The sequence below is a fragment of the Squalius cephalus genome (genome assembly GCF_949319135.1).
Source record: "Squalius cephalus genome assembly, chromosome: 25".
NCBI classification, from domain to species: domain Eukaryota; kingdom Metazoa; phylum Chordata; class Actinopteri; order Cypriniformes; family Leuciscidae; genus Squalius; species Squalius cephalus.
Window position 1 is genome coordinate 23278618 of NC_137146.1, and position 27850 is coordinate 23306467.

General features: G+C 37.6%; 2 protein-coding genes and 1 long non-coding RNA gene across 5 annotated transcripts in view; all 3 read left to right on the forward strand.

The window, feature by feature from the left end:
- The window catches only part of LOC307153683 (uncharacterized protein), a 25164-nt gene extending 17344 nt beyond the window's left edge, over positions 1-7820 (forward strand). Inside the window, exons 3-6 of one of the 2 annotated variants that reach the window (XM_079863300.1) lie at positions 2513-2730; positions 2832-3029; positions 3490-3645; positions 5275-7820. In XM_079863300.1, coding sequence (XP_079719426.1) covers positions 2513-2730; positions 2832-3029; positions 3490-3645; positions 5275-5297 — 595 coding nt within the window. In that variant the 3' untranslated portion in view covers positions 5298-7820. The remainder of the gene's footprint in view (positions 1-2512; positions 2731-2831; positions 3030-3489; positions 3646-5274) is intronic. The other variant, XM_079863299.1, reaches the window with a different exon arrangement.
- LOC307153684 (uncharacterized protein) lies at positions 7769-12365 on the forward strand. 2 transcript variants are annotated; one of them, XM_079863301.1, is made up of 6 exons: positions 7769-7820; positions 8015-8060; positions 8164-8261; positions 8444-8590; positions 9163-9383; positions 11594-12365. In XM_079863301.1, exons 3-6 carry the CDS (start codon positions 8164-8166, stop codon positions 11821-11823), a joined length of 696 nt encoding a protein of 231 aa, XP_079719427.1. In that variant the 5' UTR covers positions 7769-7820; positions 8015-8060; the 3' UTR covers positions 11824-12365. The 2 variants fall into 2 exon arrangements, with proteins under 2 accessions (XP_079719427.1, XP_079719428.1); XM_079863302.1 differs by having other exon boundaries at positions 11597-12365.
- Positions 12366-13389: 1024 nt separating this feature from the next.
- Positions 13390-26440, forward strand: LOC307154003. Its single transcript, XR_013820246.1, has 4 exons — positions 13390-13457; positions 14650-14786; positions 17383-17549; positions 25538-26440. It is a non-coding gene; the product is annotated as an uncharacterized lncRNA (long non-coding RNA).
- The last annotated feature ends 1410 nt before the right edge of the window (positions 26441-27850 follow it).

Sequence of the window (27850 nt, forward strand, 5' to 3'; positions counted from 1 at the left end):
TCATACAGGTTTCGAACGACATGAGGGTGAGTAAATGATGATGGCATTTTCATTTTTGGGTAAACCTAAACCGTTTCTTTGACTTTAACTTAAACTTCGTTTATAAAACTCTGTTGTTTAAAAGCAAAATCACATTCACAACTGTGCTTGTATACTGAAGGTGCCTTCACGCCATGTCGTAATTAACAGTAATTTGTAAAAAGCCTTCTCAGCCTTGTAGAGCTTGTAATTACAATTAAGCTGGGAATTTTCTGAGAGGTCCTACTTGTACCATGTGACCGCTGTACCACCTGACCACTGCAGATTCATTTCGGTGTAATAGAAACGCGTAATTTCAAGTCTGAGGACGTAAACCGCTCTGAGTAGAACATTAACGTGTTGTCATCTCAAAATTACGGTAATTAAGACATGGTGTGAATGCAGCATGAGTATCAGAGTAAATCTTAAAAATGCTATTTAAATTTTTTCGAAAGAAAAACATTTGTTTGTAAAACATTCTTTATTAACTGGCTTTCAGAAATACCCTTGATGTTTACTAGATATGAAACGTTTTAGTTGTTTTAGTTTTGTTGTAGGTTGGAATGAATCTGCTTATTGTTCTCCTGCAAAAAAATCACAACTCCTTTCCCCTCATATACTCTGATCTGAGTGTACACAGCAAACGCTGATGGGTAGAGTGAAACCCAGTGCTGTGATACCAAATATCAGCACTCTTCGAATGCCACTTGAGCAATTGATTTACAGATTCTGATCTGTTGTATAACTGATATTATACCATGGTCTGGGTGAATACACGATTCTGATTGGCTGCAGGGTGTCCATTAAAAAGTGATAATGTACACCTAGGAAAGGCGTCCTGTCAATTTGCCTGATGACAGTTCTAAATGATTGTGCTGGCTCAAACTCACTGATCAACTGCTGCGGTTGGGTCGCTGTGACCACGTTGCTTGGCAACGCCTGTATACGTGAGATATTAAATAGTGCGCTCGACTTAATAAATAAAAACCCTCACGATTTTTACTCTAAAACACATTAAAGTATTATTAATTGATTAAATATTTCTTTCTTTCGTAAGTGACCATGGTATAAGCGGGATAATGCCCTTCGAGGTGTCCATTAACAGAAATTAAGGAGTCTCACACCTCCGCGTCGTCCATTAATTTCTGTTAATGGACACCTCGTCGGGCATTATCCCTTACTTAATGCACAGGGAATTCCAGTCAGTTTATTAATGCGCTGCTTTCATTGAAGCGCACACAGAAACATTCAGGAGCACAGAAACTCTCGATGATAATTACACAAACTCTCTATCTTTATTTCTGTGTCTGATTTAAAGCTGGCAGAATGCTAGATATAATGTGCTCTAGCTGACAAAAATAACCTTCTGGTCAAATATTGCACTGCAAACATCAATAACAGCTTAAACTTGTCAATGCTGGCAAATGATAAGCGGGATAATCCAAGGCTGGCTGTGGATTAAACGATTTAAATGCACTCGGCTTATTGTCGGGTGGTCTCCATTTCGTGCATTAAAATAGTTTAATGGACAGTTAGACATGGATTACCCCTTACTTAACTAATAACTAATCACATACAGCTGTTGGATAAAAAACATGATGAAATAAAGTAAATCAAAGCTAAATAGAAATATACTATACACACTCACCAGCCACTTCACACATACTTGCTAGTACAGGGTTGAACCCCTTTTTCCTTCAGAACTGCCTTACTTATTCGTGCAATAGATTCAACAAGGTGCTGGAAACATTCCTCAGAGATGTTGGTCCAAATTGACGACAGCATCATGCAGTTGCTGCAGATTTGTCGGCTGAACATCCATGATGTGAATCTCCTGTTCCACCACATCTCAAAGCTGCTCTATTGGATTTAGATCTGATGACTGTGGAGACAACTTGAGTATAGTGAACACATTGTCATGTTCAAGAACACAGCTTGAGAAGATTTGAGCTTTGTGACATGGCGTGTTATCCTGCTGGAAATGGCCATCAGAAGATAAGTCCTCTGTGGTCATGCGCATGCATATTACATGTTCAGTCTATAGGCGCATAGTGTTTCTTTACAAAGTGATATCACCAACTACTGGCCAGGCATAATAGTACAGAGTTTTTAGTCGTTTTCGCGGATCAGGGGATTGTTTTGACAACGTTGTCGTCTGAGGTTTTTAGCACATCGTTGTCTTGTAAAACATACCTAAGATGTGTAAGGAACATTATTATTGTTGTTTATTACACCATATAACATTTCAGTTATTCAAAGTTTTGTAAAACTACTTATATTTGTAAAATCAACATATATTCAAAGGTTACATTTCTTTACATTATGAATGTTGGAAGCATATTGTCATCTTGAAAGTCCTTATTAGTCATTGACTCAAATACTGTTTTGTAATATGGTGTATATAAAATATCTGTGAATATCAGCAATGTAAATGAACAAATAATGATTAAGTGGGATAGCATTAAAACTGTTGTTTGATATTGTTGTCTTGCAGCGTTCCGGTTGAGATTAGCACTCAGTGGCAGCAGGAATCCGCTCCATTTTCCCCCAGCAGTGAGCTTGACTCCAGCTCCGCGAAACAGGAGAGTCCCGTGAGCAGCCACAGCTGGGTGAAACAGGAACCGGAGCCTGAAGTAATCCAGTGGGAAAATATAAACTCGGAGGCCGTCACTGATGCGGAGCAGGACAAATCTCTGAGCAGTGCTGTTGCTAGTATGATATTTATTAATTTTTTGAGAATCCATGTCATTGAGTTCTCCACATTTCAGTGATGGGACATAGATTGAGTGAAAATACATGTCTCTTTTTCTCAGCAGCGGACCCGAACCCGATGGAGGGTTTACCCAGTGGTGTTATGCTGACCATCACCAAACTTCAGTGTCTGCTGGAGAGCAAACAGGAGAGGATTGAAGCTCTGGAGAGACAGGTTCAGGACCTACAGGAGGATCGCAGGTTCCTCCGCTCTCAGATCGAGAACCTCACCGGCGCTCGCTTGGTTCCGGTGCCTGAAGGTGTGGTGGAAAGATGGGGAAAAAATACATAATTGGCCTTGTTCAAAACACTTTGCTCAAGAATGAAGATAACTGCATTATATTATATATATTTTGAATAGATATGATATTTTATATTTAATATTTTGTGTCAGCACAAAATTATTTTCATTTCATGCATTTGGTTGCAATTACTTTGTCACAGTATAGCATTTTACCACACGCAAAATTACAAATAAAGTATAACCAACATGACATGTAGTTTTCTTTAATGATCTTTAATGGTCTTTTTAACTGTGACTGTTCACATTAAGATTCCAAACTTAACTTTTTTAAATATAAGATTTCACATAGCCATTTCATGTAAATGTATTTTCAGCTCAAATGATGAATGAATGAATTTTGCAGTTGATGTTCTGTTTCCTGTTACACTTGCACTTGCTCATGTTCTCTTGTTTACTACCATTCTCGGTTCCTTCAGCGAGCACATCAGTGTTCTCAGGGTCCAGGTCACGTAAAAGGCGGCGTAAGAGCTCGTCCAGCTCGTACGCCACTGATGAATCCAGCAGCTCTTCTTCATCTGAAGAGTCCAGCAGCGTCAGGAAAAAGAGACGCCACAAGAAGAAAGGGAAGAGAGGTATGACAAGTTGCACTTTTACAGGAACTTGGCAAATGTTCTTCCAGTGTCAGTTTTGTATCTAGAATCTGGATTGTTCATAAATTCACCTTAGATGTTTGCACTATCGAGAGCATCAATTTTTCTGTTTTTGCAGAGTTTTTTTTCCAAGCAATGTAGCCAATCCCAAACATATATGTTGATTTTGTGAACGCAAGGGCCAATCAGAGGTGTTTAAGTCAGAAAACACAGGAGTTTTTGTTCAGTGCTGAGTTCTGCACCCTCACAATTCCTCTCACTATTACACTATTACAAATGAAGTATAAAGACAATGTAAATAAATGACTCATTGTGCAGTGTAGACAGCTTTATTGATTATAGCGAAATCGTGATTTAAAATTAGTGACAGCTTTTTTTGTGATTCATAAATCACGCATGCAGTATGCTTGCTTTTCTGTTAAAATTAAGTTGTTTGTGATGCTTTAATAACAAATAATTTATCAGGAGCGTTCATGTTGAGTTGTGGCTAGGTGACACGTTGAAACTATTTCACTGAAGTTTCATGAAAGTACTGAAATAATCTATGTATACCTTTATTTGCGGGTGGGAGCAGGAGAAAGGAAAAATCCGTCCCTGTTAGAGAGCTTTTTTAATCCGATTTAAGTAGGACTTAATTGTATGTCATGTATTCAAAGCTGCAGTCTGTAACTTTTTTGTTTAAAATTTACAAAATGTATATAATAAGCGAGTATTATATCATGAATCCATTTTTAAAACTGTGTTTTTGTCTTATCTGAATCACTACGGTACACCTATATAAGTGTTTATATTGGGACTATTTTAGACTGGCACTGGTCGTACTACAGCGGAGTATCCCAGTACCGGCGTGACTCGTCATAGACATATACAGAGAGAATCAGCTCCGGCTACAATGTTCTTAAGCAAAGACGCATGCAGCTCTGTTCATTAACCGCTAGAGTGCCAACAGTTACGGACTGCAGCTTTAAATATATTTGTAATTACACATTTATTAGCATGTTAAAAATATGTTAATTTTAAATGTAATGTCAAACAACAAACTACAAATTATAATCAAGTACTTTACATGTGTTGACTAACATACTAAATCACATCAAAATAAGTGTATTTTGTGTGTACACTTTAAAGATTAGTAAAATATAATGATTTAAAATTTATTGAAAACTTTTAATTTGACATTACTTTTTAAAAGTATACAGAATAAAGTATACTCATAAAAGTCTACACTTAAGTGGCCCTTTATTTCATTAATATTATATTATCTGTGAGGACAGTTTAAAAAAAAAAAATACTACAAAATATGTACTCTACAAGTGTACTTCACTTTTTCCACAAGGGATGATGGCATTTATCAAAGTTTGAGTTTTAACAGTAAATACATGTAATAGTGAACATTTGTTAAAACAAAAGGTTGGTTCAAGTATTTCAAGGTGTACTGAGTAATATTAGTTAAGTACATGTACTTACTATAGGGCCAGGACTAGGGTTTTTGTTTAGGTTTAGTTGCATGTAACTATGCATAATTCATAGTTATTACTATAGTAGCTGCATGTAACATTTTAACAAAAGGTCAAATTTGATTTGAGCTGTATTTCAATTTCTTCTCAACAGGGTATGTTTCCCAGTGTGACTAGGTCTTGATCTGCCTTCATCAAGAAGAAGAGTTGGGCTTTCCGTCCAAGTCTGTCACTAAGGTTCACAGGGCAAGGGACAATTGAGTGAGTGAGCCTCCGTGTGCCCAGGAGTACAGTGGGCTGTACCGTAAAAAGGACCTTATTTGGGCCCTCCATCTTCTGGCCTGGGACAGCGCTCCTGGTTGACCCTGCCTGACTGTCCCCAACACGACCCTCGTGGCAGAACTGCTGCTGGTTTCTAACAGGTCTGTTCCTCTGGTGGGTCGGGCCGTGTGAGGAAACACCCTCAGCGTCTCTGCAGAGCTGTTCAGTTTGTAATTCTACAACCCGGAAAAGACTCAAGATTTCGGAACCTTGATCTAGTGGGTTTTGGTTTATGAGTACATATGAGTGTTCTTTTTGCTTTCAAAATGCAAGTTGATATTAAGGACTACAATGATTTGTCATAGTAACTCACATTCTTATGCTACTCTAAAAGAAACCATTAGGATAACCCTAAGATAACCTTAGTCTTCCGGGTTGGCCTACGATATCACAACTGAACAGCTGTTTTGTGATGACAAAGGCCTCAGAAGAAGGATGGAGCGGATGAAGGCTTCTACCTAGGACTGCTGAACAAACGAGTATTCTCCGTGTTTGGACACTAGAGGGCGCTCTGAGACTTTTGAAAAGTGAAAATGAGAGGCTCTGGGCCCAGAAAGGAAATAAAAGTAGTGGGTGACATTAAAACATGTGTTATGCATAATCACTAGTTTTATCATATGAATTACCGTGCGTTCTCTTAGAAGTTTTAAGTGGTTTGTGTAATAAATGCACAGATCTCTTAGAACTGTGCTTTTTTTTATCTTGTTGCATACAGTGAAATAGATCATCCAGTCCACTCGAAGCACAGATTTGGTGTGTATGTATGTGTTGGTTGCATATTGTGTCTGTTTTTTGTTTTCTTCTTCACATAAACTCTGCCAAGGTTGTATTCTCTAACAATTCCATCACATGTTCCTTTATGTCAGGGTAATTTAAATCAGGCCCTCGTGATCCACTGTCCTGCAGAGTTTAGCTCCAACCCGAATCAAACACACCTGTACCTGCAGATTACTAGAACATTGCAGGCTTGAAACCCCCATCTGAAACCACATGCTCTCTATAACACGTCCTCCAAAAAATTTGATTGCAGAAAAGGGACATTTTATACAAATAAAATAGTTTTCACTCATACCTTTGCACACCTTTAAATTCTATTTTATTTTGAGCTGTTGCTCTTGTTACTTATTTCAAGTACACACATGACGGAAAGTACACCTATTACTCATATAAAGATATTGCTTTATGTTAGATGTTCCTCTTTTCTTATTTTCCCCATCTACTACAAGAGACTACAGTGCACTCTTATTTTGTCATTAATTTCTGGCTATCTGGAAGTATGTCCATCCAGAGATTTATTTAAAAAAAAATCTTGCTTGCAAAAAGGTGGGGTGCACGTGCGACTGGGGTCACTTTGCAAATATCAGATACCACATCTTTAGAGAAATATTACATATCCTGTTGCCGACCCGTTCATACTTAGCACCACCACTTTCTTTGCCCTTGAACAGTTCCTTTTGACGACGCTGGAAGGGACGTCCGACTCATTTCCGCGAATCGGTTCTTATGAACAGTTCGTTTCAAAGAACCTGATAGTTCGGAGATTCTTTTTACGTAATTACGTCATTACGATGTCCCTGCCACACAGCTGTTTGTTATGGTCTGAATATAAGATTTGATATCATTTCATTTGTTTGTTTAAGCCACGAATAAACTCGAAAACAGTAATTTAGAACCTAAATACATTTCGGATTTGCAGTAAACAAAAAGAAAATTCATGGCTGATTTGTTTCATGTTTTAATAAAATGCAGACAAAACATTTAAGTTTCATTTGTAATTGCAATAAAACGTACTTTTCTCCTAATCGGACAGTAAGTTTGACCTGGTCAAATCCTTGATTCACTCATGCTGTTATCAGCTCACTACGGTTCTTGTTCAAATGAGTCAGTTCAGCTGTTGACTCGAGATCCGCGCGGACTGATTCAGTCAGAGTCCCATTCGTGAACGAAGCGTTCAGTCGGGGAACCCGTGCAACCAATTCCTTGAAAGGATCCAGCAAAAACAGTCGTTCACGAATAAGTCATCGTCCCTTAATTGTTTATTTGACTTGATTCTCTGAATTAAAACGCATCCTGATATTTTGTTGTTGTTGGTGGTGGTGGACAAAACATGTCTAGGTGGTGTAACCGCTGTTAAATTATGCATAAGAGAAAGTCTTAGCACAAGCTTGAGATCCTTGTAAAACAACGTATGAAGCAGTTTATGATAAGTATTTCTATGAAAATGTGCTGTGAAGCTGTTCTGTGTGGTGTAACCAGAGCCCCTCCCCCATCGCTGGTGTAACCGACGACATGAAGGAAGCCGTTCTGCTGTCATGTGACCGTGAAACAGGAAATGGTGTGACTGAGAGGAACTGCAAATCCTCATGGCTGTGTGTCAAGGTTAGTATGCCTTTCAAAATAGCAGATCATTTGATCTTTCTATGACATAGCATGTTTGTTGAGGTTCACATATAAATGGAAATGTCTTTTGGAGGGTCATAATTCAAAAATCCTTTTTATTCAGAAAAATTTGGAAACTAAAATGTCAAATGGTGTAACCTGTCACCTCATTTGACTCTCATGGAAATATCTAGCACAGAGACTTCGGTGATTTATTGATGCGGAATATGTAGCCTTAAGGTATGTCCCATTTATATTCTTGGCTTAAAATATAATTAAAAATAATATAAACATAATTATTGTATAGTAACACAAAGTGTTTTTTTTCTTCTTCTATTTGTAGATGCCACTATCAAACAATGAGAAATCAGCTCGACACAGAGCGAAGGTGAATGCTGATCCTGTTGCCAGGGCCAGATACCTTGCAAAAAGAAGAGAGAGGTGTTTGAATTTTATTCCACAGCGATTTATAAATAGCAAACAATTCACATATTCAAATAACCTTGATCTTATCCTAAGTTGTACTATTATATATTACCATAAACAATAGTAATGTATTATGCAAATATGAAATGATTACATTTTAGTATGCAACCAACGTCTTTTTGTTTGAAAATTCTTAGCTATCAACGAAGAAAGACGGAGGGAAAGACGAAACATCCTGCAGTTGCTGAACTCTCTAAGGAAAGACAGGCAGAATTGAGGAACAAATGGAGACAGTACCAGAGAAGCCACAGAAACAAGATTCGTAGTTTACCTCTGCAATCCTGGTATGTTCCAAACTGAACATGGCAGTGACCATTATTTTGTATCATTTTCATGTCTTTCTAGTATTAATACAATAATAATAGTAATAATAATAATAATTATTATTTTAAATACACTTTTTTGTAATCCTGTTGTAATTACTAAAAAAATGGATTAGGACATGATAGAAGCTGCACGAACACAACCACAGTTGTCGTGAATATTCTCATTATCCACTGTGTCATGGATATTTATTATAAGTAATGTAAGAATATAACATGTAACCACTTGACAAAATACGTTTTTAAAGATTTGTTCATCTTGAAAATCCTTGAATAGTAATTTGTAAGCATAAATGGAAATAATGAAATTCAACATGCTTTATTCACATCACAACCCATTGTACTTTCTCTTTCTCAAAGCCAAAGCACAACCAAAACAATGTTCTTCTGCAAAATGCATGCAGTTTTGTTTTTTAACTACTAGAGGACCAAAGGTTGCATAGTGCACCTTTACAGTAAAATATTAAAGTAATGTACATAAGAGGAATTATTCCATGATTGTTTGATTGTTGTATGATATTGTCCTCCTGCAGCTCTCAGGATGAGATGAACTCTCATTGGCTGCAGGATCTGGCTCCGTACTCCCCCAGCAGTGAGTTTGACTCCAGCTCCGCGAGACAGGAGAGTCCCGTGAGCAACTACAGCTGGATGAAACAGGAACCGGAGCCTGAAATAATCCAGTGGGAAAATATGAACTCAGTGCAGGCTGATAATTATACAGAGCAGGACAACACTCCGAACAGTGCCGTCTCCAGTACGTGATTTTTCATTTACTGAGAATCAATGGCAATCTCCAAAAATGCAATGATGAGACAAAGTTTGAGAGAGTGTTTAAGTATTGTCTGTAGTGATGTCATTTTAGAGTGTGTATTATTCACATATTCTCCTCTTTCGCTTCCTCCTCTTTTTTTCAGCGCACATAAAAACCACAATTGCCAAAGTGCGATTCATCTTACTCTATTTGTTATGATGTTTTATTCTTCTATACTAACTCGCGGCGTAGCCTGTGATTCAGTAGGTCATCATCCTACAGCCTACATACATGTCGTTCCCAAGTTTATTGGATCCATTAGAACACAGTCCTAGTCATTCAATATAAAGGAGGGAAAAACATTACAGAAGCTTACATTTATTTTAAAGGAACACGCCGACTTATTGGGACTTTAGCTTATTCACCGTATGCCCCAGAGTTAGATGAGTCCATACATACCTTTTTCATCTCCGTAACTCTGTCTGACATACCCACCGCTGGCCTAGCTTAGCACAAAGACTGGAGGTAAATAATCTCAATAAGTGACAAAATAACGCCAACATTTTCCTATTTACATGTTGTGATTTGTATAGTCACAGCGTGTACAAATAACAACTTGGTCACATGAGACACAGCCATCTTCTAACTGTATACATACTGGGAACTATATTCTCAGAAGGCGAAGCACTGCTACTTGTGCGGAGTGATTTGCTGGAGATGAAAAGGGTATGTATGGACTTATCTAACTCTGGGAGATACGGTGAATAAGCTAAAGTCCCAAAAAGTCGGCATGTTCCTTTAAAGAAAACACACTGCTCTTTACTTGCAGTTTAAAACAATCAAAAATGGCCCACAGTGTTAGTGTCACTCATCTCAGTTCATCGCGATCTCACAGAGTTCTATTATAATCAATGAAGCTGTCTCACAGCTCAATGAATCTCTTATTTACATCGTGTCTGCACTTCGTTTGCTATAATGAGAGGAATCGTGAGTGTGCGGAAACAGCACTGAACCAAAACTCAGACGTTTTGATCGGTGAGTGGATTCTGACTAACTCAAACACTTCTGATTGAACACCTCGAATCCCAACCAGTCAATTGGGTTATTAATGGAAGGCTGTGTTGCTAATGTTTTTTTATTTCCCACTGTCCATTGTTTCCTTTTTGTCAAAGTGTATAATTAAATGTGATAATGATCAGTTAGAGATTTTTTTTCTTTTGTAGGAACAAATACATATACAGGTGCTGGTCATAAAATTAGAATATCATCAGAAAGTGGATTTATTTCAAGAATTCAACTTAACAGGTGAAACTAATATATTATATAGACTCGTTACATGCAAAGTGAGATATTTCAAGCCTTTATTTGTTATAATTTTGATGATTATGAAACCCACCCTTACAGCTTATGAAACCCACGAAATCAAAATCCCAGAAAATTAGAATATTACATGAAATCACACAGTAATTACACAGTAATCCCATGGTCATTGAACCAGGTTTTGGTTCTTTTGGCAGTGTGGGCCGGTGCAAATCCTGCTGGAAAATGAAGGAAGCATGAAGTGCTCTGGAAATGTCCTGGTAGACGGCTGCGTTGACTCTGGATTTAATAAAGCACAGTGGACCAAAGTCCTCTTTTCTGATGAGAGCAAATTTTGCATCTCATTTGGAAACCAAGGTCCCAGAGTCTGGAGGAAGAATGGAGAGGCACACAATCCAAGATGCTTGAAGTCCAGTGTGAAGTTTCCACAGTCTGTGTTGGTTTGGGGAGCCATGTCATCGGCTGGTGTTGGTCCACTGTGGTCCACTCAACGCAGCCGTCTACCAGGACATTTCCAGAGCACTTCATGCTTCCTTCAGCAGACAAGCTTTATGGAGATGCTGACTTCATTCTCCAGCAGGATTTGCACCGGCCCACACTGCCAAAATAACCAAAACCTGGTTCAATGACCATGGTATCACTGTGTAATTACTGTGTGATTTCATGTAATATTCTAATTTTCTGGGATTTTGATTTTGTGGGTTTCATAAGCTGTAAGCCATAATCATCAAAATTATAACAAATAAAGGCTTGAAATATCTCACTTTGCATGTAATGAGTCTATATATTAGTTTCACCTGTTAAGTTGAATTCTTGCAGTAAATCAACTTTTTGATATTCTAATTTTATGACCAGCACCTGTACATAGTTTGTTTTGTTTCTATCTTTCTCAGCAGTAATACCACCGATCATGGAGGGTTTACCCAGCGGTGTTATGCTGACCATCACCAAACTTCAGTGTCTGCTGGAGAGCAAACAGGAGAGGATTGAAGCTCTGGAGAGACAGGTTCAGGACCTACAGGAGGATCGCAGGTTCCTCCGCTCTCAGATCGAGAACCTCACCGGCGCTCTCTCTGCTCATGTCTGTCGAGGGGTTTCAGGTGAAGCAACTGGAAAAAGTTAAATGGTTCCTATGAAAGTCTTCAAGTCAGTGCATGAACTGTAACTGAATGGACCCTTAAGGACAGATTTACTAACAGCTTGGCCAGTGCAAACCCTCTTTTGGGGTTAAAAAACTTTTGTCAGGATTTACTGAAGACAAGCCGTGAAAAAATGAACACTGAAAAGGCGTAGGCAGTTATTTGTGCGGCTGATCATTATGGAAATGATCCGGCTGTGTCTGTGTTGTTTAATTTGCATGTCGTCAGTAGATCACACGCAGAACTGTCCACTCCCATCGCCGCTTTTATGGGTTTACGCCCTTAATGTTCAAACATTTTATACATTTTTTTTTTTTTTGCGTTTGTCATTTTATCATTGTTACTAATTTATTTGAATGAGTTTTGAACAATTGCCAGTATGTATTAGCTATTCAATATGTATTGTTGTTATCATTATTATTAGGAATTGTTCATCCTAATGAACTATATTTACTGATAATTGCCTTATGTCATTCCAAACCTGTATGACTTTCTGGGACAATAAAATGTCTTTATCTCTGTCGCTAAAGGTGTGTGCTTATTTACTGGTGTTTAACGAATTTTCTCTGGCAAAATTCAGTCATTGGGAATCCACGCAATCTGGATTTTTTTTTTGGCGTAAGATTTCCATGTGCAGATTTTGCAACTACTTGGGGTTTGTCATGCAGATTTGCAATTTTTCTCAAATTTCACTGGTAAATTTTCACTAGTCCATTGTCAGCAGTGTTGTGTAGCGATGCATGACTCACATGGATGATCTATACAGCAGTCTGACAATTCTTCACCTGAGAAACAGCAAATGTCCCTGCTGAGAGAAACCGCTAAATCCAGTCTAAGATTATTGGCTGGTCTTAGCTGGTTTAGCAGGATGGATTTAGATGGGTTTTTGCTGGTCAGACTGGGAGATCAGCTGAACACCAGTTCAGACCAGCCAGTCAACTTTAGGCTGATTTTACCTGTTTGTTTTTTTCCAGCAGGGGTGGCTCAGTCTTAACAAAAAAACAAACAAAAAAAAAAACTATGACAACAAAGTTATGAATGACATTATGAAATTAATGTTAATTTTGAGTAACCTTTTAAAAATGAATTGCTTTGGTGTAGCCTACAATGTAGAACGAAAGCACTCACTTCATTTTGCTGTTTTATCAGTCGCTGTTTGATAGCTTTATATATATATATATATATATATATATATATATATATATATATATATATATATATATAAAATTCAAGACTACCAACATAAGGCTAAGGTAATGGGAATGCTTTTCATTTGTGCAGAAACCGTTTTTAAATAATATTTGTAGACATGCATATTTTATTAAAGGATATCGGTTTCTATCATAAGCGACATTCAAAGATATGAAGGCTACACGGACAGTCACTGGTCGTCACCTGTGATAAAACTTACAGAAAGGAGAGAGCGCATCGTTTTGATGAACAGAACACCTCCACCAACACAACACAACTTCCTTCCTGTTGCGAGCTCCACGCCTAGACACTAGAGGGCGCTCTGAGACCTCTGCTGGATCAGCTTGTTATCAAAGCCACTAGTGACTAGATGACAAGACCGTTCGCTTGTTCTTTCTGCACAGAACCAGAAGAACTTTGTTTAGCGGTGAGTGGGAAGCTAGACAAGAAACATACAATGTTAAATGAAAATGATGTCATCATTTAGGCCTACTCACGTCATTCCAAACCTGTATTAATTGTGTTTTTTGGTGGACTGTGTTTTGAAGTACATTTAAGATGTGTTCTACTCATTGTGTTCACTTTTTTTTTTTAACGGAACCTTTCAAACGTTTGTTTATATTGAAAAACGGCACTTGTTCACTTATTAAAGGTTTTTTGTGGTTCCAAAAATGGATCTTATCACCTATCAGAAAGTTGGTCGTAGAGGTTTATCACTTCTGTGGCATCACTGTGAAACCCCACTTTGGGAGCCTTTAGTTCCATGTTCATAGTTGATGTAACTTGCACTAGTATGCTTGCTCATGCTAATCATTTGTTGGAAACCTTTTACCATGTCTTCATCATTTATTTGTGCTACATTTCAAATGCCTTTTATGTTGTTTACCTTTGCCCCAGAATTTCAATCTTAAACCATGAAAATAAACATAATAATAAATGCTTTTTGTCTATCAGCTAAACAAGGGTGAAATATTGATAAACCATGTTGGTATTTTTTAGTTAGAAATTTGTACAAATTACGTCTTTCCTTTAATTAGGCTCTGACGTCATTTCCATGAACCTTTTTGTCCCTAAGTTTAATCAAAGGTTAGTGTAGAGAACATGAGATGAGACATGTGATGTGTGAAGAGAAAAGGAAGAAAAACCACAGTAAATATCCCTTCTAAACAGAATTGTTTTTACATTCTTGAAGAGAAACCTTAACTGTCAGCTTTATATTTATATTTTATACATTTTTATTCTGTATAGATCTACTGTAGATGTCTATACAGCTGATGTCTTCAGTAGAATGAAGGTTCTTGCGAGCTTGTCTTTGGGCAGCAGGGAGTGACAGTTCGGCGTGTGTTCCTGCTGTTTGCCGTTCAAGTGGAGTGACAAATTAGCAGTGCAAAGCCATTATAGGCCTCCTCTGTGGCTGTTTATCTTTCTGTGGGACTCTGTCTTTGTCATTCACACACGTTTTCTCTAGGCTTCCTGTCTATCTCTCCTTCCAGTTTGTATATCTCTCTCTCTCTCTCTTTCCAACAAGGCATTGTCATTGCAGTCATTTTTGATGGGATGACTTCCGATAAATAAACATGCTGAGTGTGTGAGAGTGTGTCCACCTGCTGTCTTTTCAGAGCTGACAGCTGTAGTCCTCTTGTAGACGGCTGAGGAACCGGAGGGTCTCGTCGTGCTTTGAGCCTAATGGAGCCTGAAGCATCATAACGGACGTGACTGGAATGAGGACCGACCGCAGCTGCGGCGATGAGGTCCTGTAACTGACGGATTTCACAGGGTGGTTTCATACGAGCTGAATGTGTGGCAGGTGCACTGGCATGATTTTGAGCCAGAGTTCACCATCCTTCCTCCCAAAACTGCGCTCATGTAAGATCCCAAACACTTGATGAATAGAGCACACCTGCAGGCTTACTTGACCAGTCATGACCACTATATTCCCTGACATCTGTCAGATTGTTATGAGAACATGTTTTCAGCCAGGAGCAAAACTGCCTTTCAGAACTGCCTCCCAATTTTTTTTTTCTTGTCATAACATACATAAAATATGACAGAAACCCCATCGACTAACTTTATATCGAAACTTTAAATTGAACTGGAAATGCATTGTTCTGACAGTGCTGCTCTTTCAATGTTAGTCTCCTTCAGTATAACAATACAAAAGGCATAATTCTATAACAAAATTGTATTATTTATTATTGAGCGATCGATTGATTGCATTACTGCAAGTTCTAAAAAGCTAAATAAAATAGGTAATTAATAATTTAATATTTTGGTAACACATTATTTTAAGGTGTACTTGTATAATTTGTACTTACTATAGTATGAACCAAACCCTAACCATAACTCTATAGTAAGTACATGTAGTTAGTTAATATTACTCTGTTCTTGTTTGAGCAAGTACAATGTAACTGTCACCTCAAACAATATATATTTTTTAAAGTACAACAGTTGTGGGAAAGTATCCAAATTCAAAATTTAGAGGTAAAAGAGGTTAAAATTTGCATGTTTATTTCTCCACTGAAAAAGTTTGCTTTTATTTAGTATATGTGTCTTTGGTGTTACATTGCTTAATGTTTGAGAAATATTTCGGTCACACTTCGGTCCATTTCTCACTATTAACTAACTATTAACTATGACTTTTGCCTCAATAAACTCCTAATTACTGCTTATTAATATGATATAGATGTAGGATGTAGAATATGGTCATGCAGAATAAGGTATTAATACATTAAGTACTAATAAACTAAAATCCTACTAATATGCATGCTAATAAGCTACTAGTTCATAGTGAGAATTGGACCCTAAACTAAAGTGTTACCAATATTAAAAAAATTATTTAATGGTATAATATAACTCAAATTCTGCTTAAAGATCAATTTTGGAAAAAAATTACCATGCCATCATTATATATATATTTGTTTACATTATTTTTACCTAATTTTTTTTTAATGGGGACTTATTATGCAAAATGTAATTTTACTTTGAAATATAAATGTCTCTCGGCAGTGTGTGTACACAACCACCCTATGATGGTAAAAAACCCACCCACTTTTTTAATCCCCATAAATCATAAGCAGTGTCTCAGAATAAAACGTTTGCTGTTTGTATCCAGTGTGACGTCACATTAGAATAGGCCCCGCCCACGACTGGCGACGAAACCTTCCCTATTAGTTTAGCTCCTCCCTTTGAGTGAATGTACACAGTCCGCCATGTTTATCTCCTCGCCAGAGCATTTAACTACAGCATTCAATGAAGAAATGCATTCTTATTAACGCTACTAAAGTTGTTCAATCAAGAGCAGTGAGTGATTTTCTGTTTTTCTTTTGTTGTTTGATTCATATTAACAGCATATACAGCAGTAGGTACTGTATATTACGCTGCTGTCTCTTTAATACACAGATCTAATATACACGTGATTTCTTTACTTGCTGTTTATATTCACAGACATAACCGACTGTGTTTATGTGAACTTTGTGTGTTTTCGACAACCTAGTGTGCATGAAAAACTGCGATGTCATGTGAGCTTGACTGCGATAGAGATGTAAGCACGAGCTGTAGAGGCTCCGGCCTCTTCTGGAAAGCAGGGAAGGGAGCAGCAGCTCATTTGTATTTAAAGATACATGCACGGAAAGAGCATGTGTTTCCTTCCACTCAAAAATGGGCTTTTACAACATGATACAATAAAGGATCTGTGGGGTATTTAGAGACAACTGAGACTTCTATTATATTGTGTAAAAAGGGGCATAATAGGTCCCCTTTAAACACCTTTCATGTATTGTTTACCCTAGATGCTAAATCTTAAAATATTACAATCCATCATAAACATAACAATTATACATTTTAAGAGCTATCAACTAAACAATAATAAACCATTTCCATATATATATTGTGGAAATAAACTCACAAATTGCAAATGAAATAATTGTTATATACAGTGTGTGTGTGTATATATATATATATATATATATATATATATATATATATATATATATATATATATAGAAAAACAACTAGGCCTACTCTTTAGCAGAGAACTAACCAGACACTTATGCTTTTCAGAACAGACCATCCACATTATATAGATTGTTTAAGAACTGATCATTAGAGGTAAAGTAAGCCCTTGAAAATCAAATATAACATCAGATTTCTTTTTTCTTCTACCAAATCACCCCCTCAGTGTGGAATGCAGTGGGATCATGTTGTGTTTCCTTGCACTCATCGGTTTGGTTTACTGTTTTTGTCCAGCACAAAATCTCTCTCTGTCATTTGCAGCTATTGTATCACATGCCAGTTTGGCTCTGGACCGCCACACCATCCTCTAACATTGTTCGTGCTGTGTGTTTGTGCCGCAGGGTGTGCGACTGGTGTCTTAAAATAACCAACACACCACTCTAAGTGGGTCAGAGCAGGAAGTGGATGCCAAAGGCCTACACATGCACCAATGGACATACTGAGCTACATCCTGGTCATTTTCCCTGCAAGCAATTGTGAAGAATGATACTGTGTCTGGTTAATGCAGGTCAGTGTATCATTGACACTTACATTATAACAGAAATAAACAGTGGACAGCTATGGATACTGCTCTGTTTTTGACATTGTAGCCATTTTAAAGGTACACTATGCAAATTAAAAATTAAATCAATTTAAATAATACATAATCAATCCTTCTTCCAAAACCAGTTTTTGTCTTACCTTGATTCACTATGGTTAGTCTAGTCAAGTCAAGTCAAGTCATCTTCATTTATATAGCGCTTTTAACAATGTAGATTGTCTCAAAGCAGCTTTACAGAGATAAATGTATAATTTAACGTAAGATTGTTTTGGCTTTATAACGGTTCTTTAATAAAGTTATTTTCCAGCTAAAGTTGGTTTTGATTGATTCGCTTCCGTCGCAACAATCATTTGTTATTAAATTAGGGGCCGCTAAGACGACACCATTCTCTCTACACAGACTTTAAACGCGATCCTGTGAGAAACGCTGATGGCGTTCAGATGCGCATTAAGAACGGGTTCAATAGTTATGTGCGTTTGAATATATGTGTGCAGGTTTGGAATTCCCTACAAACCAAGCCTAAACAAAGTACTGGTGTTTCCTTATAGTTTTGATTCAGAATTTTATTTTATTTTATCAATTCGGGGTAGATACGCAAATTGAGTTTTCCCGACGACGCTTTATCTGTAGAGTGGGAAAGGGATCCTCCATAGGGAGAGACTAGTTGGCACTTCAGCACTGCGTTGTCATCGGGTCCAGGCGAAGGTCCTTCGTCAGATCTGGAAACGGCCTGGATCCGGCAGGCTGCGGGAAAACCTTGGGATAAACAAAGACACTAAAATTAGCGTAGATGCCATTCTTCTCATGATCATGTAACAAGTACATCAGGATTTATGGGAAGTGTTCCCGGTTCCAGCTGACCTAATCTATGCAGCCTAATATTGAATTATAGAAGTCTATAATGTATTATGTGAATGCTAGGTCAAAGAGATGTGTCTTTAATCTGGCTTTGAACTGACAGAGTGTGTCTGCTTCCCGGACAATGTTAGGAAGACATTTTGGTGCTAAATAGGAGAAGGATCTACCGCCAGCAGTCGATTTGGATATTCTAGGTATTAGTAACTGGCCGGAATTTTGAGATCGCAATAGACGTGACGGACTATAATGCGTTAAGAGCTCGCTCAAGTACTGCGGAGCTAAACCATTTAGTGCTTTGTAAGTAATCAGCAATATTTTAAAATTGATGCGATGTTTAATAGGGAGCCAATGCAGTTTTGACAGAACCGGGCTAATATGGTCATACTTCCTGGTTCTGGTAAGAACTCGAGCTGCTGCGTTTTGAACCAGCTGTAGTTTGTTTATTAAGCGTGCAGGGCAACCACCCAGTAGAGCATTACAATAATCTAGCCTTGAGGTCATGAACGCATGAACTAATTGTTCCGCATTTGTCAAAGAGAGCATATGGCGTAATTTAGATATATTTTTAAGATGGAAAAATGCGGTTTTACAGATACTAGACACGTGACTTTCAAATGAAAGATTGGTATCAAAGAGCACACCCAGGTTCCTAACCGACGACGAAGACTTAACAGAGCAGCCATCAAGTGTTAGACAGTATTCTAGGTTATTACGTGAGGAAGTTTTTTGTCCAATAATTAGAATCTCTGTTTTTTCAGAATTTAGAAGTAGGAAATTACGAGTCATCCAATTTTTTATATCTGCTATGCATTCTGTTAATTTAGTGAATTGGTAAGTTTCGTTAGGTTTTGAAGAAATATACAGCTGAGTATCGTCGGCATAACAGTGGAAGCTAATTCCATGTTTCCTAATGATATCTCCTAATGGTAGCATGTCTAATTCTAGACATGTCTAAGTCTATTATATGTTTGAATACTTTAGACTTGATGGGATTGATTTTGTGGGGAATTGCCGACATAGGCTATATCACTCGCCCGTGTGTGTCTCGATATATACGTAAATAGAGAAAAGTTGCTCCGGTGTTACAATATATTCAGTTACTGAAATATTTAGTTCCACTGGGTGTCGCTTTAATGTATATTCATGAAATCCTCCTATTGCGGGCATGTACTTGAGACAACTCGAAAACGAATAGAACTGAAAATATTACTGCACACTCCTCAGTCGCTAATAAAATTAGAAAGTTAATAAAATTTTCAATGTCAAGCAACAATGAGAAAGACAATGAAAATTTTAAAACAATATGTGGAATGCAAGAATGCAAAATTAAAGGAGAACTTGGTAACTTTTTTAACTTAATAAAACTGTCTAGAATTCATTTGGATGGTTAAACAACCTGTTCTGGTGATATTGGTGACTTTCCCCGCTCCCCCCAGCGTTCCCAGGCGGAAAACCAACCTTGCAACTTGGGGACTACCGTCCCGGCAAGATAGAAATTGGAAGTCTCATGAGAAGCGAGAACGAGAACGAGCGCGAAACACGAATTGCTTTACGGCAATTCGACATAAACACGCATGTATGATGTATTACCAGATTACCCACCTCGGTAGACATAGCTCCACACGATACAGTTGGCTTGCTCCGATCAAAACAAACGCACATGAGCAGCGGTAGAGAGGGGGAGGAGGCCGCCGCAAGTGAGTTTTTTACGACCGTGTTGTGAAATATACGCCCCCCCCCCCCCCCCCCCACAGCTGTAGGGGGTGCTCGTGGGGAAAACATGCAACAACAAAAGGAAAAATCAGCGAAGAAGTGACTAGAGTTCGCTAGAGTTGCCGAGTTCTCCTTTAAGTGAGTTTCTGAGATAATTATTCAAATAGGGCCTTGGCACTCAATGAAAAGAGCCTTCTTGTATGTCCAATCACACACTGCCAGAGCTACCAGTTACTTCAGCTCTCACATCCAGTCTGAAACAAACAGCGACTTTACAATATGATGAGTGATGTGGAAACATCACAAAAGCAAAAAAAAGCTTATGCTTAACATTGAAAATAGGAAGATATCATGAATAGAGCCCGACCGATATATCGGCGGGCCGATATTATCGGCCGATATTAGGCATTTTCCAAACTATCGGTATCGGCATTTATAATGACCGATAAATGAATATTTAAAAAATAAAATAAAAGCGGACGAAACACCCTGCAACCATGTTATGAGTGTTGGCGCTGCATAGTTTGTCCACCAGAGGGCACTCTACAAGGAAGACTGCTAACATCAATGAGCTTGGAAATCACAACGAACTTATTCTGCCTAAATAAAGTAATGATTACTGTATTTATAACTAGCATATCTGTAGTTCCAGTCCCTGCATTGTAAAACGTAAGTTAGGCACGCGAGGAGTGAACATTTAGACATAGAGAAAAAGTATCAAACATAGCCTGTGCATAAAAGTTAGCTTTGTGCGTTGCTGACATTGTTTAGCTGTTTAGTTTGTGAAAAATTAACCTAGGGGTTACAGAGTCGATCATTCCCTGGGATGCGTTTTCATGATAATCGAATGTAAAGAGTTTTATTTCTAAAAACAGATTAGCTTATAACGCTAGTATATGGGGCACAGAGTAAGTAAAAGTAAATCGCTAGTTAATACCACTAACAAGGCTCAAAATAGCCTCACACTAACGCGGTAGCATAATGAGGGTCCCTACATGCAAACCGAAGCATTGAGAACTTTGTAAGTGTACAGACAGCTTAATAAGAAGATACTTTATAAAGACAGTACATTACGCGTTTACAGGCATTCGTCATCTTGGAAAACAGTCTCGACTAGTCGAGCCACGAACGCCTTGCTAAGTGAGCTGGTCTATAGAGCTGGTAAGTCCCGCCCCTTCCGTAAAACCCCGCTGGACCTCAAAGTTGAAAAACCGTCAATGCAAGTGAATGGGAGAAAATAATTATTTTCTGGTCCCGTTTGAATTGTGCCATGAATGTGAACATATGTTGTCTGTGAATTTTTTATAGAACTTTTCGTGTAAAGAATGATACAATTTAGCGGGTAGAAGTTTGATACGGTTAGACTTTGTGTGAGAGCACTTTGTGGACTACAACTCTCGACGCGTTTGAAACGTCAACACCACTGCACACGGACTAGCTCACGGATCCCGCTAAACATGGCTGTGTCTTTGGTGCACTTCACCGCCTTCTTTCAGGGAGAGGACAAAATCGTTGAAGTTGGCGAAAACCACGGGTAAGTCAACTTTATGGGGTGACGTCACATAGGCGACATGTAGTCTTTCTCGTTATGTCTTTTCCACAACTGCTAGCTGAAGAATCATACCATATACTGTCAAACTCGTAACATGAAAAGTTATATAAAAAATTCACAGACAACATATGTTCACATTCATGGCACAATTCAAACGGGACCAGAAAATAATTATTTTCTCCCATTCACTTGCATTGACGGTTTTTCAACTTTGAGGTCCAGCGGGGTTTTGCGGAAGGGGCGGGACTTACCAGCTCTATAGGAATTACCAGAGCCATAGAGAGAAAGAGTTGCGACACTCTTTGATGTCGCCGCTATGGCTGTCACGTGGTTCATGTAAGCCCCAATAGTTCCAAAACACACGCTGGCTGTCATGTTCTTCTATGGGACAGACAGCAGCGATTGCATTATTGAACGGTAAATATAAAATAAAACACACACCCAAGTACTTTTTCAGCTGTTATTGCATTATTGCATTTTGTTAATGTCAGTTTTGCATTTGGACATAAGTTTTAGGCTATATTTTTGGAGGGAAAAGCTTAGTGTTCATGTTCGCATGGGTAGTAGCACTGGCTTTAGCGGCTCTAACTTAACTTTTCCATATCATTCATCTGATGATGGACGTCTCGTGATATTTATTTTAGCACAACTGGGCTGTATTAGGCTATTGATTCCCGTGATTTTGCTTATAAATTTTGATTCAGCCATTAGCCTACCTTCGTGATCACGCAAAGAGCTCTGCCGTGGCGGTCCGTTCAGAATTCGCTTAGAAGCTAGCTCACTTCTTCTGATGAAAGTGGCCACCCCCGGGACCACAACGTGAAACATGATCATGTTAAGACTAAGAATATTATTTTAAGATTAAGCCATACACATGATCAAAGCTATAACAGATTAAAAACGAATTTAAGCATGGCTGATACAAATGAAGGTTTTCAAATAAAATATTTTTTATTAAACAATGATAGACAACAAAAATGTGTGCTTGTGTGTGAACAAGAAAAACAAAAACCAGGGGCAGGTGATCCATGAAACAGACAGTACTGGTGATGGCCATAACAATCCTAGAGGTCCAGCATTGTTTTCACAAGCCGTTTCACTCAAGACAATAAAACATAATGAAAAGTTAGTATATCCCAAAAAATTAAATAAAATAAAAGTTGCTATAAAGGTGGCAGCGATTCATTACCGAACTCTTAGCTGACGAAGTCGCGCTAGCTATCAGGCAGTGCTTGAAAATTGGTTGAAACAACCAACATAAAATATAAATAATTACGCTGTGCATATACAAATGAAGACCAGTATAAGCATCGCAAAGGGCCTCTGATACAATATAGACAGTTGACAATTCAAAAGAGGCCGATATTTCAGCAACTTAACTCTGGAACAACTCGACGCGCAGCAATGTTAATTTTTTTTACAATGGAGGTCTATGGGAGTGCCGCAACTCTTTCTCTCTATGGCTCTGGTAATTCCTATAGACCAGCTCACTTAGCAAGGCGTTCGTGGCTCGACTAGTCGAGACTGTTTTCCAAGATGACGAATGCCTGTAAACGCGTAATGTACTGTCTTTATAAAGTATCTTCTTATTAAGCTGTCTGTACACTTACAAAGTTCTCAATGCTTCGGTTTGCATGTAGGGACCCTCATTATGCTACCGCGTTAGTGTGAGGCTATTTTGAGCCTTGTTAGTGGTATTAACTAGCGATTTACTTTTACTTACTCTGTGCCCCATATACTAGCGTTATAAGCTAATCTGTTTTTAGAGATAAAACTCTTTACATTCGATTTTCATGAAAACGCATCCCAGGGAACGATTGACTCGGTGACCATGTGTTAATTACCCCTAGGTTCATTTTTCACCGGAATTGTCCTTTAACGAGTCACATAATGTATTTAGTGCATCACTAAGTAGTAGATTTTAGAAGGCAGGCAGCAAATGATGATTGAAAATGGTTTGTTGTAGCTTGATGGAAAAGATGGATAGAATTAGGAGTGACCTTTGTCTTGTTTAATAATAATACAAATGATGATGATAATAATAATAATATCATCATCATTGAATTTTTTTAAATTATTACTGTCAATATTAATAATAATAGTTGATTTTTTTTGTTCAAATGACTTTAAGTTTCATATCTTAAGTTTTTATTTTTAACATACATTATATTTATCTGAACTTTAATATATTCTGTTCTGTTGTGACAATAAAGTTAATTTAAAAAAAAAAGTTTATTTTTAAACTGCGTTATCATATTATTTTAGTAAGGCTGAGGACTCTTAAATAACTACAAATAACTAATGTTAGGGAAAATCTGTTCATGTTTTGTTACGCGTTTCTGGATTTAAAAAAATATATATATATATCGGCCGATATATCGGAATATCGGATTTTTAAATCACCAAATATTTGTATCGGTATCGGCCTTAAAAATCCTTTATCGGTCGGGCTCTAATCATGAATATTCATGACAGTGTGACCCAGTGGAACCAAATATTTCAGGAACTCAATATATTGTAACACCGGCTACTTTGACGCGTGTATGGGTAGAAGTGGCATAGGTTAGATGAACCGAGGAGAGTTTGGTCTGCTGGTAAAAAGAGAACGTGACAGAGCTTGTAATAAAACAAGAATAAAAACTGATTGGCTTTTTGGAGATGGCGAGAACTGAGGGATTTGAAATTTTGTAAAAGCGACTTGGAGATGACGTTTTTATTACTAAACATGCGAGTAAGGTATTTTATTGATAAATTGCAATATGTAGCTCTCTTAAGAGTTCATTGTTGTAAAGCAGTATCTGTTGTGAAGGGTCAATTCATTAGGGCTGTTGTAGCGCTGTGCTGGAATTTATCTTCAAGGAAGTACTGTGTGTAAAAGGTATAGCTAGAGTACTGTCTTCAGCTAGTCAGACTGAGATCCTTTCTATCTAAAGTGGTGTGTGTGTGTGTGTGTGGTTGTTGTGATTTTGGCAAGACATGTTACTGGATTATCATCTTTTGTTGATCCTGGAACAACAATTCTGTCCAAAAACATAGTTCTAAAACCTGTGTGTGTGTGTGTGTGTGTGAGTGTGTGTGTGTGTGCAGTATGTAATTTAAAAAGACAATTTGGTAGCACTTTATTTTACATTCCTGTTCCCCATGTACGTACTATGTACTTATTATAGTAATTACAATAACTGGGTAATAACTAGGTACTAACTCTGAACCCTGAGTAATCTATTATATTGTATATATGTAGTATGTAATATATATATATATATATATATATATATATATATATATATATATATATATATATATATAAGAAAATCATAGAGATCCTAAAATCATTGTTTCTTTCAGATTTTTGGGTGAAATATGCCCTGGACGTTCATCAATTATTTTCAGACACAAGGGGGCAGACATGCATTCTGCTGTAAAAAAAATGAATTGTTACATGTCTCTATGGCATATGCAGACATACATGATTATTGTGGTTTTGGGGGATGTATTTGTAGAATATGAGTCAATTGGATGCTTGTTTGGCTTGGACTGAAGTCAAACTGTGAGATTATGTGACTCATGTCCTGTAATCATGTAACTTGCATCCACAAAATTCAGTGTTGACGTCTTCATTGAACACAAACGACGCATACGCACGCCTAGGAAAACAAAAGCACACCAAATACATTAACTCATTGTCTCTAGCCATAAACCACCAATGGAGCTAAATACGTATCAGAGAATGCAATGTCTTTTACATATTAAACAATTAAACATTACATATTAATAAGATTTCATTACTAACCAAATCAAGCCAGTAAACCTCACAATCTCTTTTTAATTTCAGATTTCTGGCTGTGTTGTTTTATCAACAAGTCTGCAGGTACTGACATCGCTCACATGTTCTCCATCTGGTTGGCACTGATAAGAACTTCCAAAGGGCTTCTGGGTAATAGTCTTCACTGACTTAAAAAGCTGGAACGTAATGTATTCTGGCTGAGATGGCCCTGCCGGCAGCCTGCGTCTCCTGCCCTGAACAATCAACTGTGAAGTGTGTGGTTGTTAGAGGCGAGCGTCTCTCTGAGACTCATGATTCATACTGCACCCCCATTTCAGAGAGAGAGAAACAAAATGGCTGCTTTCAGGGCCAGAGGGGGAGCCAAAAATCTTCACAGCAAACTGAAAATTGCGGCAGAGGTTGAATGGAAAAATACTGTTTTACGCTTCCAGATTAAACCACTTCAATTTAGATATCATGTCGGTTTCTATTGGAACTGTTTTATGATCAAATATTTGCATACATGATGAAATGTTGACATCACTAAAGAACATGTCTGGGTTATGTTTCAATCCAAAATCAAAAGAACATAATAAGAAATTATACTTTGCTTCAATGAGAAAATGAAGCCTGTTTTTGCATTTTCATAACCATTCGGCACATTTCCAAAAAAATAATTGTATATTATTCAAATTGCAGTTTAATTAAAAATGTATTATAGAATTTATGGTAACTACCATTTCAAATAATAATGAGAAAAAAATTACACCACAGTAAAACATCCAAATGCACTACGGTAATGAGAATATGCGGAGGCAGTTTTTTGCTTTCATGGCATGTTTTTGATAGATTCACCCATGTATATGTCAATGCATTAATATACATGCAGTATACATAACTGCAAATGTATTCTGTGGTCGTGTCTTCTCTGGGTGGAGTCTGTAACCATGCTCATGCTCAGAGGCTTGCGGGGACACAACCTCTATTTTCTGGGTCATGAGCTACGGTTTATGCCCCAGGAGTCAACTTTGCAAGGTGCATGATGGGATGCCAGATTGTATAGATATTACATGATGGGAGGCAGGAGGGGGCGTAGATCTGGAATTTTCCAGAAAGTCTCAGTACCTTTCCAGGCTTCATAGTTGAATTTTGTACAACACTGTAAAGGTGAGCTACTCTTCTACATTAGCATCCTATAGATTTAGTCTGATAGTTTGAATCACATTTTGGTTATACACACAAAAAATGATATATAATATAGATTTATATATAATCGCAAAAGTAGGATGGTTAGTATGCAACAACAGTGTATATTGGTGCAGTGTGCGCATGCCAAAAGATTCAATTCCGATTTGAAGCTTGTGACATATAAACGCGCACATCAACCCGATCACTTTATTTATTGTTCATGTAAACACTACGTTCGGATTCATCAATCAGAATTAATTCATTCAGTTTGAAGCAAAAAGTTCTAATGTGAACTGAATAACTTTTGTAGCTTTAATAAGGATTAATCTATATTCAAAATCTTAAAGCAAATCAAAAACATTGAAAACAATAACTTTTTTTTTTTTTTTTGCATTTTAGCAGGGCAGGTAAAAATCTGAAGAAAAAAAAAACTTAGCGTTGAGCCCTGATATATTAAAAGCACAGCAACATGTGACATTTATTACAATGGATTTATGTGAAGATTGTTTTAAGTTCACTTAAATTAAAAGTTGTTATTTTTTTAGTAATATAACAACTTTCAACTATACAGTAATGTTGAATGGCTTTAATTAATGGCTATAATTGAGGGGAAAAATCCATTTAATAGAGACATCACTATCAGTACTGGTATCATTGATATTGGCCTTCATTCATAGTGCTTAGTAAAAAGAAGCTGTTAAACAAATATTAAAAAGATTCAATATGAAAGGATTACAATATAAAATATATTAAAACCTTGAATATTAGTTTCGATTCATCACAATTAATTACAGAAAAAATGTGATAAATTTGTTTATTTGTGTGTGTGTGTGTGTGTGTGTGTGTGTGTGTGTGTGTGTGTGTGTGTGTGTGTGTGTGTGTGTGTGTAAAGCAATGCTTACAATCATCAAGACAAAGAAGGCTGATGACATATTATGCAAAAAAGCTGCAAAACGCCCCTTTCCACCTCCTCGACCCAGTTGGCTCCAAGCGCTATGACGAAAGACAGAACAGACGTCAGCAAAGAAGTACGTAGAGAGATCTCTCTCAGTCCCCCCTCGCCACTTCTTTTTTTTTTAGTCAGACACATTTTTAGGTTTCGTTTCTTTTACAACCCAGCCCTTTTTTACTATACGTGCTGCATTGTGCTCTGAGAAATATCGGCTGGTGTTTGACCGCCTTGTGTTCTCTCTG